The sequence below is a fragment of the Myiozetetes cayanensis genome, unplaced genomic scaffold (assembly GCF_022539395.1).
Source record: "Myiozetetes cayanensis isolate MyiCay16 unplaced genomic scaffold, myiCay2020 scf2-11, whole genome shotgun sequence".
Taxonomy (NCBI): Eukaryota; Metazoa; Chordata; class Aves; order Passeriformes; family Tyrannidae; genus Myiozetetes; species Myiozetetes cayanensis.
The window spans coordinates 54,840,572-54,858,016 of NW_026087411.1; the positions used below are offsets into that span (position 1 = coordinate 54,840,572).

Here is a 17,445-nt window from a genome sequence, read left to right on the forward strand (position 1 = left end):
ACTCAACTGTGGGCTGCATTCTTGTAAAACCAGAAGTCTTGCAAATGGCATTAATAGGTGTCCTGAAAAAGCACACGTGCATTTATGTGCATCACGTGCATGTAGTTGAAATGATTATGAAAATGGTAAGAATATGTTCACAAGAACTAATCAGGTGTCTGGCTACAAACTTCCAAAGTTTTGTGTATGCAATTGCAGTAAAAGTGTTTAAGAATGTTTTTGAAGAGTTGTTTTTTCTCAAGCAATTGTAAACTTTTATTTTCAAGACAGGAGATAAGCATCCTACCATGTTATAAAGTAGGTCTTAGCAAGACATGTGGCACAATTTCATCATTCTACAGACATACTTTGGAGCTAAATATAGTAGTTGGAAATCTTACATGCTCCTGTTTTTTTCCCAGGCAAGCCTTGTCTGTGGAATCTTTCGCTGTTCTCCCACTTAGCCTATTCTTTTTTACTTGTATTCTCTGGGAGAGAGCCAATCTGAGGCTGAACATCTGGGGGCAAAATGCTACTGCCAAATCCCTCATGATTATATATTAAACACAAATAAATGCTACATGAGGTGGGCAACTGTGGTCAAGTGGCTTCCTCTAATACCATTCCTTTATGATCATCATGAATAGTTCTGTATACTAGTGTTTACTATGTTTCAGCTGGTAGAACACAATGGCAGGGTATAGCTTGGATAATAATGCTCTGGAGACTCAAATTATCTTCTCCAAATTTCTGAAGTCTAATTTTCCACTAATGTATGTCATTGAAGTGGACTTATATCTGCTTATAGCCATCAGGCCAGGATGAGACCTCTGAGATCAGTTAACTTTAGATAAGGGTTGTGTCATGAAACCCATTTTTTCCAAATTTTTTCAAGAGCTGATGGGAAAAAGAAGGAAACCCAGAATTCAAAAAAGGCAAACATACCTTGATGCATCTCCTATGTAATCTCTCTTGGATCATGGTTACTGTGTTTGCATTTAGTGAAATATTTTTGTGTGGTTTGTTTAAAACACACGAGTAATTCCAATACAATCATTAGCAGCTCTTACAGTCTTATAGATATACAGTTTGTGGCACAAAGTTCCTCTTAGGGCTTCTGCACGGCTACAAACTTTGTAAATTGATGCTTTATTAAATCGTGGTGAGTGTTTGGAACATTCTGAATTGTTAAAAAAGAAAATGCATATTCTGCAGTAATGCAAAACAAATGTACTGCATTAAGTACTTTGCCTTTGCCCTGTCTGGGCTTGGTCTCCAGAATTTTTTTCTCTGTATTTCATTATTCATTAAGTTTACAATGTGCTTTTAGTAGTACAGCTTTGGTTTTGTTTCCCAGAGACAAATCAGACCCTAGGCTTGGCTGTAGCTTGGCTCTGACTTGAAAGTATTTGGCTTGCCCAGACATATATATAAAATGAGCAGCCAAAAAAGAAATGTTCCCGGATTTTTTACTCTGAGCATTGAGGAGAGAAAAATAATTTCCTATGTAGATGAAATAGCAAAGTACAGTAACACCAGGAGTTGCTGCAATTTGCTTTTTAACTGCCAGTGCACAGAAAATTGCTGATGGAGGCTGCTGGTATAGCTTAAAATACTCATGCCACTTTCAGAAACTTGAGAGAGAATAAATGTATTTACCAAGGTCTCGATAATTAAGCTCATGCTAATACTGATGAAAGACTTACCATACCGAACTGCTTTTTGGCTGCTAGAAAATGCCTCCTGACACAAGTCCTAATTTTTTCTTTCCTCCATTCCACCCCCTTACTGGTACATGAACACTGCACCAGTTATATGTGATTTTAAACATTCCTCTTTTTTCTTTAGCTTTGCCTTACTCTTTCACAGCAATAAGTACTTTCAGATAGGAGATTGTTATCTTCCTGGGCTTGATATGACATGCCTGAGCATATACTGTGTCCCTATTGCTACCACAATCCATGAAAAGCTCATCCCTCTTCTTTTTGCGTTTACTCCTCAGCTTTTTCAGTTTCATCTTCTGACTTAGCTGCCTTCCAAATACTCATTTTCCATTAAATAGGGCAATTACCCCACAGAGACTTAAACAGTGGTGGTCAAGCTTGTTGTGCACTCTGCACATACAAGCTTAACTGATTGCACTGGAAATTCTGGTTACAGAGAACTTGTTTAATTTGATCCTTGGCACGCTTTTCAGAATTTAAATCTTTTTTTCATGTTCTTCCCATACTTCTAAACTCTCTAGGCCCTTCTGAATTTCTAACACAGACACAATGCAGCAAATACTTCATTATGCTGCTAGGGGAATATCAGAATCTGTCCTTTGGAAAAAAAAGGCTTCAGTAAGAACAATAAACCATTTTTGCCATTTTGCCCAGAATTTTAGGTTAAAAGTGACCCAAACAAAACCCCACAACATTATTCTCTTTCCATGAAAGCTCAATAAACCTTTTAGCAGAATAAATACATCTCAACTGTGTCAGATGAAATCCACACAGGATAACATTAAGTCCTTTTTCCATAAAGGGAAGATATTTTGCTAACCCTAAGAAAATTCAATATTTATTTCCATATTTGTGTTGCAACACATGCTCCTTCAATGACATTCTTGAGTTTGTTTCTTGTAATGGTTTTTTCAGGCAAGTTAATTTTTTATATCAATATGTGTGTAGTGTAACATATGCCCTTCCAATGATCTTCTTGGGTTTTTCTCTTCCTTATGCTTTCAATTGTTCTTTATTAGTGGGTAGGGCAAGAGTTGGTTGAGAATCTTATAACATTTGATACATACACAAATTTTAGCTCTGAGCTGAAACTTTTTCTAAATGTCAGCTATATAATTCTGTAATTTATAACCACTTGAGTACAGTTCACAAAATTTTCCAGAAAGACAAACTGTGCTGGAAAATTAAAATATTCAAAACTTGATTAAAGGAAAGGAAAATAATCTGACTGTAACAGTCACTGGATTTTTCTTAACCAAAGAATATTGTATAAGTCTGTGCTATCTCTACACACTGAAACAGGAAAAGAGGACTGAATTTTGTTTTAAGTTTTTCATGCCTTAATAAAATAGTTGTGAGCTTTACAGATTCCCTACAGGAATAAAGTAAGGAAGAAGGTTCCTATATTTGAAAAGAAATGTGACACAGCACCTATTTCAACAGCGAACACTGCAGAATGTTAGTCAGGAATAGCTCTATTTATAATATAGTGCATTTTATGGAAAAGACCTTGAAATGTCAACTAATTTATGAAAAATATTCAATCCCCATGTAGTTGGAATCATTATTCCACATAAGGGAAAACAATGATGGTTTAGTATCAATGGAAAACCTAGAGACTGGATATGAGCTCCTAGTCAAATTACTGGACATAGTATGGCCCAGAACAGCAGTAGCTCAAATATCATCTGTTCACAGAACAAAAATTCAGCCTACCTTGCAAAGAATTGAAGATTGAGAAGAGGTACAGGAAAGCGACAGTCAAGGGACCCCAGGCAAAAAAGGCAAAGCCCCATGTCATGCCCAGCAGGAAGGTCAGGCTGACCACACTACGGAGGTTCCTCAGGATCTCTTCCTTCAGGCTCCGATTAGTTCTTTTCCCATTCCTCCCACAGATTTGCACCATCACCACAATAAACATGGCAATATTCATTAGAAACATGATTCCAAAGTAGCCAGCACAAGTCACATAGAAGACAATTTCATTCTTGATCCAGCAGCTGTAAAAAAAATACCAAAAAATGATCATTTTTGGTTAATGCAAACTATCCTCCAATTATTCACATGACTACAAGGAAAGTCAGTCTATTTCTGATTCCATCTGATGCAGAGCTATGCTTGAAAATGAAACCTTTGTCCATTTTCTGTTTGGAAATAAAATGAAGCCCAGAGGCGTCTTAAGTGACTGTGGCTCAGAGTACTATCACCTTGGAAACCTGAGGATTGTACCACAATTTAGTCAAAACCAATTACAAATGAAATCCAACCTCAGAGCTTGTATCCTCAGACATCCTTTTGAGGTAGCCATTTGACAGACAGCCATGTGAGATATCTAGCTTATTCCTCTAGCAGCAAATGGCCTGAATGTTTAGCATGATACTATGACAAAAATACAAAATTACATTTTTATTTAACACGACGAAGTTTTGCTAGGCAAGGAACAGAGTACTCATATAAAAATTTTGGCATCTGGAGATTATTAGCCGGACATCAAGAGAAGAACACAAAAGACTATCGAACTACATTGGCAAAAGGCTGGCTTACTCAAAAAGGAAACTATTTTTATACTACTTTGTTCTTAGCTAGAAAATAAAGCTTTCATTTAAGATATACCAACATTTATTTTATTTATTTTATTTTCCTGACTAAACCTGTAAATTATTCTTTTGCCAGAGGAGTGTTTGTATCCCGGCATTGGGTAATACAGATTTCTCTCCAGTTTTTCTTACAGCCTTCTTCACACTTCAGATTCAAATAATTTAAGACAATTTTGTCCATTTTGTTTGTTTAATGCATCTCTGACTTTTCCAAAGTAATCTATCTGATTTTTTTTTTTATAGACTATAAATGCTAAATTTTAAGAGATCAAAAGAAATACTCACAAGTCATCTCCTCCTTGCCCGTTAACATCTCTGCCATATACCTCCTTGCCATAAACATGACTTGCACTTGTATTAGCACTTGCTAAAACGATTGCTATCACCAGAGCTGGCAAACCTGTAACACAAGAAAACTTGGGAGCTTTCAAATTTCCTAAACCTTAAAATTCACCATGATAAGCTGAATTATTGATGTCTCCATCCCTATTGCTTCAGTACAGAGTATCCTGAGAAAACTGCAGTGAGAAAGCAGAAGAAAATTTTTCAAACAGTGCAAATATAAAGAACTTTCAAAGCACTTAATAGGCATTAATGAATATCCCTCATAACCTTCTGTAAGGCAAAAACCATTATTTTAGTATGTGATATGGAGACTAAAAGAAAATACTCTCCCTTAATTACCCAAAGTTAAATTTGCAACTTCACATAGGCTCTCTAGTGAGAAGATTAACAGAATATTTTAAAAAATGAGATCTAATGGAGGGATGTTACTGGGATTTTTTTCAGAGATGCTAATGGGAATTCATTAGGTTGAGTAACTGGAGAACATGAACTTAAATCTGTAATTTCTCCACTGCTTTTATCAACTGCAAGCCCCTCCACCCTAAACAACAAAATATGTATTTCTTAATAATAACATAAAGGGAGGATTTTGGAAAAACAGACAGCTATGCAGAAAAGAACTCTGTGCAGAAAGGTACAGCTTACGCAAGAGAAATGTATGTTTCCTGGTATGCCTTATTTGCATGTCTTACCCTTGCTACAACAGAACAGATTCAAAGGGGAAGAGGTTAATTTGCTTTTCCGACCACTCAGTCCTTGTCCTCTGCTAAGGTTGCCAAAGAGGATGCTAGTTGCCGATGGAAAGACATCAATTATCAGCTGTACTGAGGTCAGTGCTCTAGCCGTAAGGTTAATGGTTTTGTATTGTGTTGTATTATTTCAAACACAATATGTGCATTCAGGGAGAAGGCACAGATTCCTGATATAGACAAAAATGAAGAATAAAAGCCTTGCTGCCTGAGCCTTGCAGTTATTTTTCAGTATTACATTTTCCATTTCAGACCTGCTTTGTACATTGCTTAGGGCAGCCAGGATCTCCCTGTGGTTTAAACACTGTACTGAAGCTCAGAAAATTTCGGTTGTCTCTGATTCTGCCATACGCTTTGTATTTGTTGGCAAGAAAATTTAAGCTGGACTTAAAGTTTATGAAAATCAATGCAAAGATTCCCATAGGCTTTGCAGCACTCATTTTGTGCCATGGTTCTTCATCTCTGATAGGACACTCTTGTTTCCCCTCTCCCATTCTGGCCTCTGGAGAGCAAGACCAGTTTATCCGGTCCCTCCGCTCATCCAAGGGCAGGGAGCTGCCCTGGGTGGAGGGTGCCAGTTATAGTGTATTTACACAGAATTATACAGGGGAACTCAGTGACAGAGAGGGTTGGCTGCGTGCCGGCACTGCTGCAGGCCGGGGGGGAAGGAAACACCATGTTGATATTAATTTTGCTCTGCGCTTCTGACAGAGAGCTTTTATATAGCAGCATTTATAGAGAGCATTTTATATAGCAGCATACATGCTATTTAAATATTGCATCTTCAGAACTCACCCCAGCCGATGATGCAAAACTTGAGTATGTATCGCCGTATATACGTGTTGAACACCTTCACTAGAGCAATGTACATATGAACAGCTTCTAATCCCATCCATGTAAAGGTGGCCAGAAGAAAAAAGTGCAGAAGTGCAGCTACAGCTATGCAGAGGCCATCGATATCAAATGATGCAATCCAGCCATCAAGCAAAAAAATCAGGTTAAGAAAGAGCAGGGCTGTGCTCAAATTCATCAGGATTTTGGATGGGTAATCTCTTCGCAGCTTCCTAATGACAGAAATACAGGTGCATATGGTTAACTTTCAGCAGCTGGGTTTACCAGTACACAAAGTAAATAGAAGTACAGGGATCTCCTCTGAGCTGTGAGTGTTTGTGCTGTAAGACATAGTGATGAGTGCTTCTGTGTAAAACTGCTGAAGGCTTCTGCTGTGTGTAGTGGGGGTAAGCTACCAGGCTCTTTGGGTCCTTAATGAGCTAATCCACTGCCACAATATTTTAGCCACTGATTTTTTCTTTTAAAAAACCCTTTCAAATGAAATATAAAACAGTACTTTGTATTTTATATGAAAACTGAAGAAACTGAAAACAGAAAGATACAGCTGACCAGAAGGTCATCTGTAATGATTGTATATGTAAGTCTTCACCTAATTTTTGGAATATATTGTCCAGTGCATGTTGTTTTCTGTTTGTTCGTTTGGCTTTTTTGAATAGGATCTTAGGAAGACTTTTTTTATAACTGAGACACATTGAAATGTAGGAAATGTGGGGCAGCCAAAAACTTCTGCCCTCTTGGACCAGAACACTATGCCATAGGTAATTTAATAGGAATGCAATCACTGAAGACATTTAAAACTTGAAAAACCCCCACCTCTCCCCTCACCCCAGCAAACTATCATTCTTTAGCAGCTACTATGTCCTATCCTGTTACAGGTAGAATGGTTTCTTTGTGCTGACGTGACTTCATTTTCTCTTTTCACTGTCCTCAGAACTGTATCACTTCAAAACTTTTGCCTTCTCTTGAGTCACTTTCACATTGAAGTAGAACTGCTGTTGAAATTGTGGTACTGCTTCACAATTTATCTTCATTTTATCTCTCTTCCCACTTTTTTCTGAAGGGCTCTTGAATGTAATTGTCTTAGCTGGAAATTTATTTTTTTATACCTGGGTCTTGATATGGTCACGTAAGCAAGTTTTGGTTTATTTTTTTATAAAAAGCCCGTTTGAGAATTTTAAAATAATACATACCTGTTCAGAATCTAGAGGATTCTGTATTCCCAAAAAAGCAAAATTTTGACACACATTCACCTTATTCCCAGGCCTCAGTGGCACAACACATTAGAAACTGGAGGAAAGACTCTGAATTTATGTTCCCTTGAAAAAAATTTTCACTTTACAGTAATGTGATTGTGATTTTACAGGTTTGGGGTTTTTTTAAACATAGATTTCCCTTCTTGGACAAATAAACCAAACTATCCATATAACTAATTTGTCTTACTCAGCACATACAGGTAATCCCTTTGTGATGTTTTTCATGGAATTACTACTTACTCAAATGCAATGTATGTAAGAAGAGTTGCAGCTGAAAATATAGCAGATATTCCACAGCCTATGTAAGTGATAAAGGTCAAGACCTTGTTATTCTGTGAATCTATTTGTGTCACGGTTCTCTGAAGGTCCTATGTGAGAGAGAAGGAAGAGATATCAGTTATAGCCAACACCTCTTCTATGAGCACAACACTCTTTGTTGGTAATTAGACAAGTAAAACTCAAAAGCACTTTGGCAATGCCACTATAACCTTGACACTGGGGTTCATTTTTACTGAGTGTACTTAGTCTATAGTTGTTACACCTCTCACTTCCTTCCCATAGCTCTCCAAAACATTGTGCTTTAAGTATTATCACTGCTGGGAACAGCAGATAGTCAGAGCCTGATTCTGATCCTTATAATTCAGTACCAGGAATTCAAATGTCCTTCACTGGAAAAGCCTCAAGTTTTTAAACTTCTTAGTTTTGTTGCTTATATACAACTCTCTTTCAGAAGATGTAAGATTTAGGAAAATGTAATTTAAAAGTATTCATACTGAAATGTTCAGCATTCTTGAGAGTTTTGACATTACTTTTTGTTATTAAAAGTTCATAAGAGTTAATGTAGCTAATCATCTGCAGATGAAACCAAGGGCAAGATATTGTTTTTTTGGTTTTATGGTCCGCTTTGACTTAAAAGCTACAATTATAATAGAATTGGTGAGAAAAGTAGTGACAAAGAAGACAAAAAAAGAGATTTAGAAATGAAGCAGAAAATTCTGAGGATTTTTTCCCCGTTTTCTGTCTAACTGTAACTGCTACATAGTACCATCTGAGAATAAATGCCAGTGTTATTTCCTTTATTTAAGGACAAAAAAATATAAGAATGTTTGGATCTGTATCACTGTGGAGAAAATGCAAGCAAGTGCTAAAAGAAAATGATGTTCATTCTACAGTCAGTGTCACTGCTGTCCCTAGGAAAACTATCCAGCAAAAACAAACAAAATGCTACAAAACTTCGCATGCTTTGCAGGAAAAGGCAGGAGCAGCTTTTTTTACAGCCTGTCCCCACCTTATATGATAGTTTGTATACACATAAGGAGAGTGTTATTTGAAAATATTTAAATAGCTAAATTAAAGCCAGAAGCAATTATTAAAATGTAAAAGCAATTTGAAGGGTCAAAACTGTGTAAAAATCTATTGGAATGCAGCCCGAATTCAAAGGTCTTCTTCCCTATTCCCTACTGCCACCAAAACATTCAGGGAAGAGAAGGGACTCATTGAATATATCCTAAAGAAAGCCTTTTCTTTCTCCCTTTGAGGATGAAAAGTGTAACAAGACCACAGTTTAGCTTGCAAGAAGACACAAAGTTAGTGGCTTTTTCATATCTACAACTCAGCATGATGTGAAGAGAGCGGTCCTATTAAGAAGGGTCTCAGAGGCCAAAGCTGAGAAAGTCAGCATATGTGGCTCTCTTGTGGGGTTAAAGTCCTAAGTAACTAACTGCCACAAGTTACTTCAAAACCCAAATACTTCCACTTAGGAGCACTGCTGTGACCAGGAGCCACTATCTTCTCTGCAGCTATGTTTTAGAGGCCAAAGAATGTTAATTTCAGCTGGAAAGAAATGTTTCAGCCCATTTCTGAGCATAAACAACCACCAAATGCTAAGAAAAGATAGCAGTACTCCATTTTTTCATGTTGGGAATTTTTTCCCTGAAAAACGCTTCACAAGTGCAAATTGTTGGACACAGCTGAAGGCTAGAGGCTGAAGTGCACTCTGTGGTTCCCTCTTTCACCTCCCCATTAGGCATTGCTCTACCTTCCTCAGCCACCCTGTCTGGAAACTTTGCTTAAGGCTCTGACAGAGAATGAGCTACAAGTTTGTACCAGCCCGCTGTTGACAGACTTTCCCAGAGCCTGTAATGTAAGGCATCCCCAAAGTTGATTAAAGCCAAGTAAGAAAAGAGCCAGTACATGTTTACACATGGTGCAAAAGAAGGTACTGCTTTATACTTTTTGACATTAGATGAATCTTGTCAGATTTGCAGCCTATATTTGAGAGGGACAAATTAGCCTCTCTATCTAAGGATGAAAGGGAATTATTGTGATCCCTTGACTTTTGATCCTCATTAGCAGTTTTACTGACTGTAGGATATTTTTCTTTCCCCATTTTTCCTGACATATGTGTCTCTCTTCCTTTTGTTCTGAAAATAGGACTTCCAAATTTTTCTCATGATTTTTTTCTGTAAAAAACTTCCCACTTTTCCAATCTGAAAATTTCATATATACTATACTTGTTTCTCATTCACTTCCCTCTTGTTACACCCTCAGCTGCAGATCAGTTTTGACAGATTATACTGTTAAGGGATGTGTTGAGGATCCCCAGCACTTCAGGATCATTAAGATCAATTTTTTTCTGTTTCTCTGTGGAAGTGTTAGTACTGGTATTTTGGTATTGCTCAGAAGCCTCAAACCCATGTCTTTTGTGGCACAGTATTTTCAAAATGTAGAATGTAACTATTTTAAAAAAGTAGTACTTAGGCACTTGCAAAGAATGTAATAATGATAATAATAACAAAAATAATATTCTTTCATTACTAACTTTATTAATTATCTCATTCCTGAATCCTTATCGCTAGCTACGTTGAAAAGATAACTTTATGTCAATTAGGGGGGAAATTATTTATTATTATTATTATTATTAAAAGCCATATGCAAAAGAAATAACCCAAGTAACAAAATTGAGACTTGTCTTGACACAAGAGAAAAACTGTGCTGCTGTTCCTAGGAAAGGTAACTTGGTGAGCAGTGAGTTTGCCTACCATTAGGACCCCAAAGTGTGTGAGGTGGTTGCATAAGCACACTGTTTTGTTTTCATCGGACTCTGCATCCACGTGGCAGCCTTCAGGGTTCCAGCCACCACTGCCATCTGTGGAAATGAAACATGAGAAACTGCTGTCCAACAAACACGTGTCAACCTCTCCTTTAACAGATTTCTCACTTCACCTTGAGCAAATGCAAACGCTTTCTCAAACTGAATAAGCGAGCATTAAAACCAGCCAGGAGAGAAGCAAGTAACAGATTCCCTAGTTTCTGCAGAGAATCACAGCAGGTGAGTGTCCCAATAATGGACTACTGAGCAGAAGCAATAGATAGAGATCTATAGTAAAAGTAGGGAGCTTTTTGGTTAGCGATTAAGACCTACTATGTGGATCACGCATTAAGACACACCTTAGTTTTACCCAATAATAAGATAGTTTTAGAACTCCCTTTTACACCACTGATGTGATGTCTGCACCTGCCTACCTCCCATTCATATATCCTCATTTATGGCCCAGGAGCAGAGAGGATCCCTCCCTTTCTCCCTGCAGCATGTAATGCAAAAGGACAGAGAGGACAATCCCAAAGATCCCTTGTGGCCTTATGAAAAAACACAGAGTAAACTATTCCCTACTCACCCCACCTGAAAAGGCCATTCTGAAAAATAAGTAGAAATATTTTCTTTTCAAACATTAAATATTAAAAAGTAAAATCTGTTTTCTTTGTTTTACCCCTGCTAAAACATGAACTAATATTGTGAAATAGTTCATACTGTCTGACTTTTTAAGACATTTTTTCATAACTCCTGACAAAATCCAGCATCATTTGCTCTGTAATTTCGAGACAGTCAAATGCTTAAATTCAAGACAATCTCTCAAAAGACTGTGAAGATGTTCCAAAACCACTCAAAGCTCTTCCCCACTTAAGCAGCCACTGGGAATAGTTTCTTCCCTGTGTGTTTCTCCTTTATTATGCTTCTTAAGTTCAGCTTCATAGCTAGGTTCTGTGATTTTGTGCTCTTTTTTTATCCTCCTGCATTCTCCTCAGTTGCTCTGAGTATTTCCTGCTTTGAAGTACAAACTTGAATAGCAAATTTTATTCCTTTCAAGACTCTCTGTATTAAACCTCTCCATCCAAAATCCTACTGCTCTATCTGTTTCATTGCTAAGAAGAGTAACATCTCAGTAGTGATCTCTAAAATAGAAGGATATGGAAAGTCATCCTAGAGACCAAATGAGCAGTTAAAAGTATGGCTAAGAACCACTGTGGTGTCTGAGAAGCATTATAATTCAATTTGCACATACAGACAGATCAGCGAAAAACTGCAAGCAGATATGGAAAAGTAGAGAAACTTAACTGAAAAATTTAAAATGTTAGAAACATTTACATTAAAAACAAACTTTGAAAAGGAGTATATAACATCTACTGTTACAAGTAACTATACAAACCAGAAGAAATTATATGCTTCATTGAATGGACTTAATTGAATTCTTTAAGGATTAATTAGGAGGAAAAATGGCGAATACTGGGTTTGATTTTAAAACTCAAAACAACTTTATTCCCTACATGAAAGAAATTACAGTATTTTTAAACTTACCATTTTTGTCCATATCCCAGAAGACACAGGTAGGTTTAGGATCTTCCTAAGAAGAGATGCAAAAGTAGACTTTGTATACCTCTTCCAGGCATAAATCTCATCAACATTTACAACAGCTGTTGTAATGTGTATTTCATTTACTGAGCAAAATAATCCATATCATTTAGATTGTTGAAAATTTGTCTAGTGTCAAATTAGAATTTCTTCTGCTAGAAAGAGAGATTTGCCCAGATTTTAAAATCTAGAGCACTGCTTCTCTGCACTGTTCCAATGCTCCTTTTCCACATCCTTAGAACAATGAAGTTTTATTGTCTCAGTGAAGTTATCTTTGGCTATGTCTTTATAGAATCTAAATACTTTTCACTGTTCACTTTCTTAGGGCTTCTCTGTGAATCTTTTATGTATGTCCTTGACAATATGCAAATGGAGGCTGAACCCAAGTGGAGGTTCTTTTGCCTCACCTTAAAATATTCATCATAAAGAAATGCAAGAGAAAGTTAACAGAACTGTGAAAGTAACAAACCAGGTCCTTTCATAAGAAATTTACTTTGGTATTACATTTTAACATTTTCTTTTTTACCATCTCTAGTGCTATTGCCTCTTTTGGATTAGATAATGACAACATGTCTGAGAACAGAGTCAAGCTCACCCATTTTTTAACTGAAACAATATGTGCCAAAACGTTGCATTTGGTCTCTATTTCCCTAAATTTGCTGTAGTCATCTTTTAACATGTTCTATCCATTCCTTCTTTGCTGAAAACCACATAACAACAAAATAATTTGGGGAAGTATAAAAAAAAATTAATATTTGATCAAAGAATTTAAGTAATTCTAAAGTTGCAGTGTAATAAATCATGTCCCTGGTCAAAACTATGGTCAAGAACAGAGGTTTTGCTTAGTTGTTGGCACAGAAATTGCTTCTGAGGGACAGAATGAACAGTTTTTCAGGTAATTCTTAGACCATGAATGGAGTGCGAATGCATGAGGATGGGAGAGGTTACTTGTTTTTACTTTTTGCTTATGTGCTTTTGTTCTAGAGTTTTTAATTTTCATTTATGTTCTTACTCAAAATCCATCTCAATAAACCAGGCTTTATGCTTAGCCTTTACTATATATATATACACTCTGCATTCCTGTTCCTCTGAATAATCAGTCTTGTTTTACCTGAATTTTGGTATGCTTGATTGTAATCTTCACATAATCCTGAAGATCCTGAATGGTTAAGTTTCCAATACTGCATGCCACCACAAAACTGGTTAAATTGGCGGGATTTTCTGCATCCTTTGAAAGATTAAGAAAAATATAATAAATGCTTACCCAGCACATAACATAAAAGCCAGAGTACATAGTTTCATTTTTGCAGCGTGCCAGAATAAGTAAGTTGTCAGCATTTCTGTACTTTTGATTATGCAATATGAGAACATTATGTTTATAAAATCAAATTATGGGTTAGCTTCATGGAAGTTTCCCTATTTTCCTTATAGTCATAAACATACGTAGGCACAATTATAGAGAGAGGTTAGAAGTCAAACAAAGTTATAACTCAAACAATGTAGCAGATAACAACTCATGATATGATTAGCTCATTTCCCTAAACAAAAATGAACTAGCTCTCTTATTGTCAACACTATCCTTTTGAGTAGATGAAAAGTTTTTAGAGAATAATCTGGTTTCTGTTTATATTTGCTAAATCATCCTCCATCTTAAAATGAATGACTAAGAAAAAGTAAACGAATTCAGAGCAATGTTACATATCGAAGGAGGTAGCATTTTCTGCAAGTAGTACTTACATACTGAAGGAGGTAGCATTTTCTTTTCCATTGACTTAGCTTTGAAGGCAACTTATGGACAACAGTTCAGGCATTGATGTGTACATAGAACACACCTGTCTTTGGTGAAATGAATCCCACCCTGAATAGTTTTTATATAGTCTTCTAAGTAATATAACCATCAGATTTTAACAAAATGATAAGATAAAAGTTTCTGAATTCTCTCAATTGCAATAAAAAAGCCCTCCAGTACTGTAAAGTGCAATGTTTCACTGTTACATTGACTACTTATAAGGAATACAGCTAAGAGCATTTGGGTTTTTTTAAGTGCAATAGAAATAAATGTATCTATGGAAAACTTTTATTCTAATGAATAAATTTACTGGGTTTTAGATGGCATTTGGATTAATTTATTTGTAGACCTTATTTTAACCCCCATTTTTTTAACTTCCTTTATTTTTAGACTTACTAAAAATGTGAGGATTACACATTTTTAATTGTGTTGATTGTACCACCCATGAATAGTTTGAAAAACACCCAAGAAATGAGAGGTATTTTAGTTGCAAACTCATATGCAATTTTTCCTGGTTTTTTGCTTTTCAATGGCTTATTAAGTATCATTTAGAAACACATTCTAAAACTACTAAGGACACATGTTAATTTTATATGATTTTATGCCACAGTGGCAAGACTCCATCTGTATTCTTCTGGGTTTTTTTATTAAAGATATCTATCCTGTTTTTCTCAAAAGCAGGCCTAAAATGAATACATTTTAAAATAGTTAGAGATACTTTGGGGTGTACTTCAGCAGGCAACTGTGGGTCATGGGTATTTTCTTGCCTAGATTATCTGATGAATCTGGATACACTGCCAATAAAAACGATAATATAGAGACAATACAATACTACAGAGTTCTGCGGATGTACAAGAGCCAAAGGTCACTTAAAATGCTGATGGGAAAACAAACTCAAGTCTTCTGAGACACATTCTGCAGTTCACCATGAAAAAATGTTTCCTTCTTAATTAACTTTTTTGTTTTTTCAAAATAGATATGGTTTCAATTTTCTGGTTTTCAAGTTGCAAACTCTTCCTACTTTGTCACCTATCATGCAGGAACTATTTACAATTACTATTTGATAGGATCCAAAAAAGAAAAAATCAAATCTACCTGAGTACCTTTAGCTTTCAGGGGCAAGTATTGTTATCCTTATTCCCTATTAAAATATGGTGAGTTTATGAGAACACAGGTATGTAAAGAATAGCATACATTGAAACAAAAGTTTTCTGGCTACCGATCATCAGCCCAGAGTTCCCAACTGAATATAAAGTAGTCATCTGGATATGATAACTAACCAACTCTTATAAGGAAAAGTAAGTACCTGCAGTGTTACAGGCCAAATTCCCTTTGATGGAAAAGAACCTGGCTCCACTGAACATCAAGGACTTGTATTAATGCATTTAAACACAAGTTATGCCCTTTAAGAGGACATGCTACTTTCCACAGATTACCCTGTTTTCCACAGGTAATCTGTTTTCCACAGATTACCCTGAGAAAAGGTTTATCTTACATTTGTCAGGAATTTGCAGTCAAATCACAGACTTTAACCTATCTTAGGCACTGCAACTATACTGTCACTGAACATGACTGTCTTTAATGCTTACATTTGGTATCATCTTTTAATTCCTGTAACTCACACAATGCTGTGAAATGATTATACTACAGGAAACTTTTAGCAGCTGGCTTTGACTCACCCTATCTGAAATTACTTCAAACACATTAATGTTTACCTGAAAAAGGCCATTTTTATTGAAGAAAGTAAACTGAGCCCTGGATATAACTTCAAATTCATCTTGACTTAAATTCTTCAGTAAACTTGGTGGCAGAACAACAGAAGCAAAGGCACTTGTCTGATCCTTGTCAAAATCTATCTGTTAAATAAAACAAGAGAAGAACATGTTCAAACAAAAACCAAACCATCTGTTGTCCACAACTGACTTCACACCCTTACACAGAGATATCTAAACATGGGTCTAGAATCAATCAACCCTAATATGACCTGTATCTATGTAAGAGTTGATACAATAAATAATTTTTTTTTTGTAGGCTTGTGAGGTTTGCCACCTTTCCAGCATGAGATCAGCCTTCTGCTACAAAAATGTATTAGATAAAACCAACAAAGAAACAAACTCCTCCATGGCTATAATGATGAATGGGAAATAATGGATGGCAATAACGGTAGTCATAATCATTTTCAGTAACCTTCAAGATATTTTTTCTCATAGAAAACAATGCTGAGAACTAAAAAATACACTCTGAATCCTTCTTTCTTAAGTTTTATTAGCTGGCTTGATCCACATATTTGAATTTTCTTATGAGCTTTTACAGTTTCTCTACTACAAAAAGGAGCTCTTAAAATAATTATTAGTGTCACCCATCCATATAGCACAAAAAAGACACTTTCTGCCATCAATGTAAGTTTAATATATACTGGCAATGTGTCATCCATCTAAAAGCCCACTGTGGCCCAGGGATGTTACAAGCAAGTAAGAAAATAAATGAGGATGCAACCTTGCATTTTATTAGCAATTCTATGACTGCACACTTTCCCACCATGAAATACTCAAGGTGTGCCACCGTAGCCATCAAAGGAAGTGGAACAAGCCATCTCACAATGGCTCTGTAGTAAAAGCATTTAAGAATTTTACTGTGAGACATGGAAATTCACACTCCTAACTTCCCCAGAGGCATCCTGGTCATATATTTATGCCTCTCACGATCAGATGTTTGATTCTAAAAGCACCATTAGCTAATAGAAAGTTAAAAGTCATAGGTTACTGGCAGATTATTCACTGGTTTACTGTGAATAACAGACACCATGCTAGATCAGTCAGAAGTGGTTCATAGGTATCTCCTGACAGGGCTAGATGTAGCTGCAAAACAGGTTTTCAGAGGGTAATTCTGCTGCACTAAAGTGAGTGTGTGATAAAGATGTCCCAGGCATTGTCTGCAAATAGAGTGGAAGAGACTTCTCTAAAGAAGCATGGATATATTACAGGAACAATTTAATAATATGAATCACCAAAACCTAACTTAGTCAAAGGTTTGGCAAGAAACATAAGACAGGGGACTGAAATAGAATCTTTCCAAATTGCCATGGATAAATTTGCTTGATATCTATTTAAAAAAAAAAAAAATCTGGAAACATTTTGACATACATCTTGAAGAGTTTACTGTTCCCTGATGAGCCTAGGATAGAAGATCACATCACTGGTGAAAAACCTGGGCTTTCACAAGGGAATCCCCCTCCAGGAGGGATAGCAAATATCTTTCCTGAAAGGCATGGAAAATATAAAGGGTGATCACAGCTGCTGAAGATTTTTCTAGTAGGAAGGATGCTAAGGATTCGCAATCAGCTGTTTGAAATGTGAAAGCCTCAGAAGAGGCTCATATTCCAATAGGAACATTATAAATACTTTGACGGAGTTTGGATTTTATGATTATTTAGGCAGTGCTGTAATAAATGATTCCAGGATGAGAAG

General features: G+C 36.3%; 1 protein-coding gene across 4 annotated transcripts in view; it reads right to left on the bottom strand.

Moving 5' to 3' along the window:
- Positions 1 to 17,445, bottom strand: part of ADGRG6 (adhesion G protein-coupled receptor G6) — a 105,468-nt gene that overhangs the window by 8,422 nt on the left and 79,601 nt on the right. For all 4 annotated transcript variants that reach the window (XM_050316842.1, XM_050316841.1, XM_050316843.1 and 1 more), the window contains 8 exons: positions 15,694 to 15,834; positions 13,301 to 13,417; positions 12,136 to 12,181; positions 10,541 to 10,647; positions 7,740 to 7,867; positions 6,190 to 6,458; positions 4,586 to 4,700; positions 3,420 to 3,703 (listed from right to left, as the gene is read on the bottom strand). In XM_050316842.1, the coding sequence (XP_050172799.1) occupies positions 3,420 to 3,703; positions 4,586 to 4,700; positions 6,190 to 6,458; positions 7,740 to 7,867; positions 10,541 to 10,647; positions 12,136 to 12,181; positions 13,301 to 13,417; positions 15,694 to 15,834 (1,207 nt within the window). The remainder of the gene's footprint in view (positions 1 to 3,419; positions 3,704 to 4,585; positions 4,701 to 6,189; positions 6,459 to 7,739; positions 7,868 to 10,540; positions 10,648 to 12,135; positions 12,182 to 13,300; positions 13,418 to 15,693; positions 15,835 to 17,445) is intronic.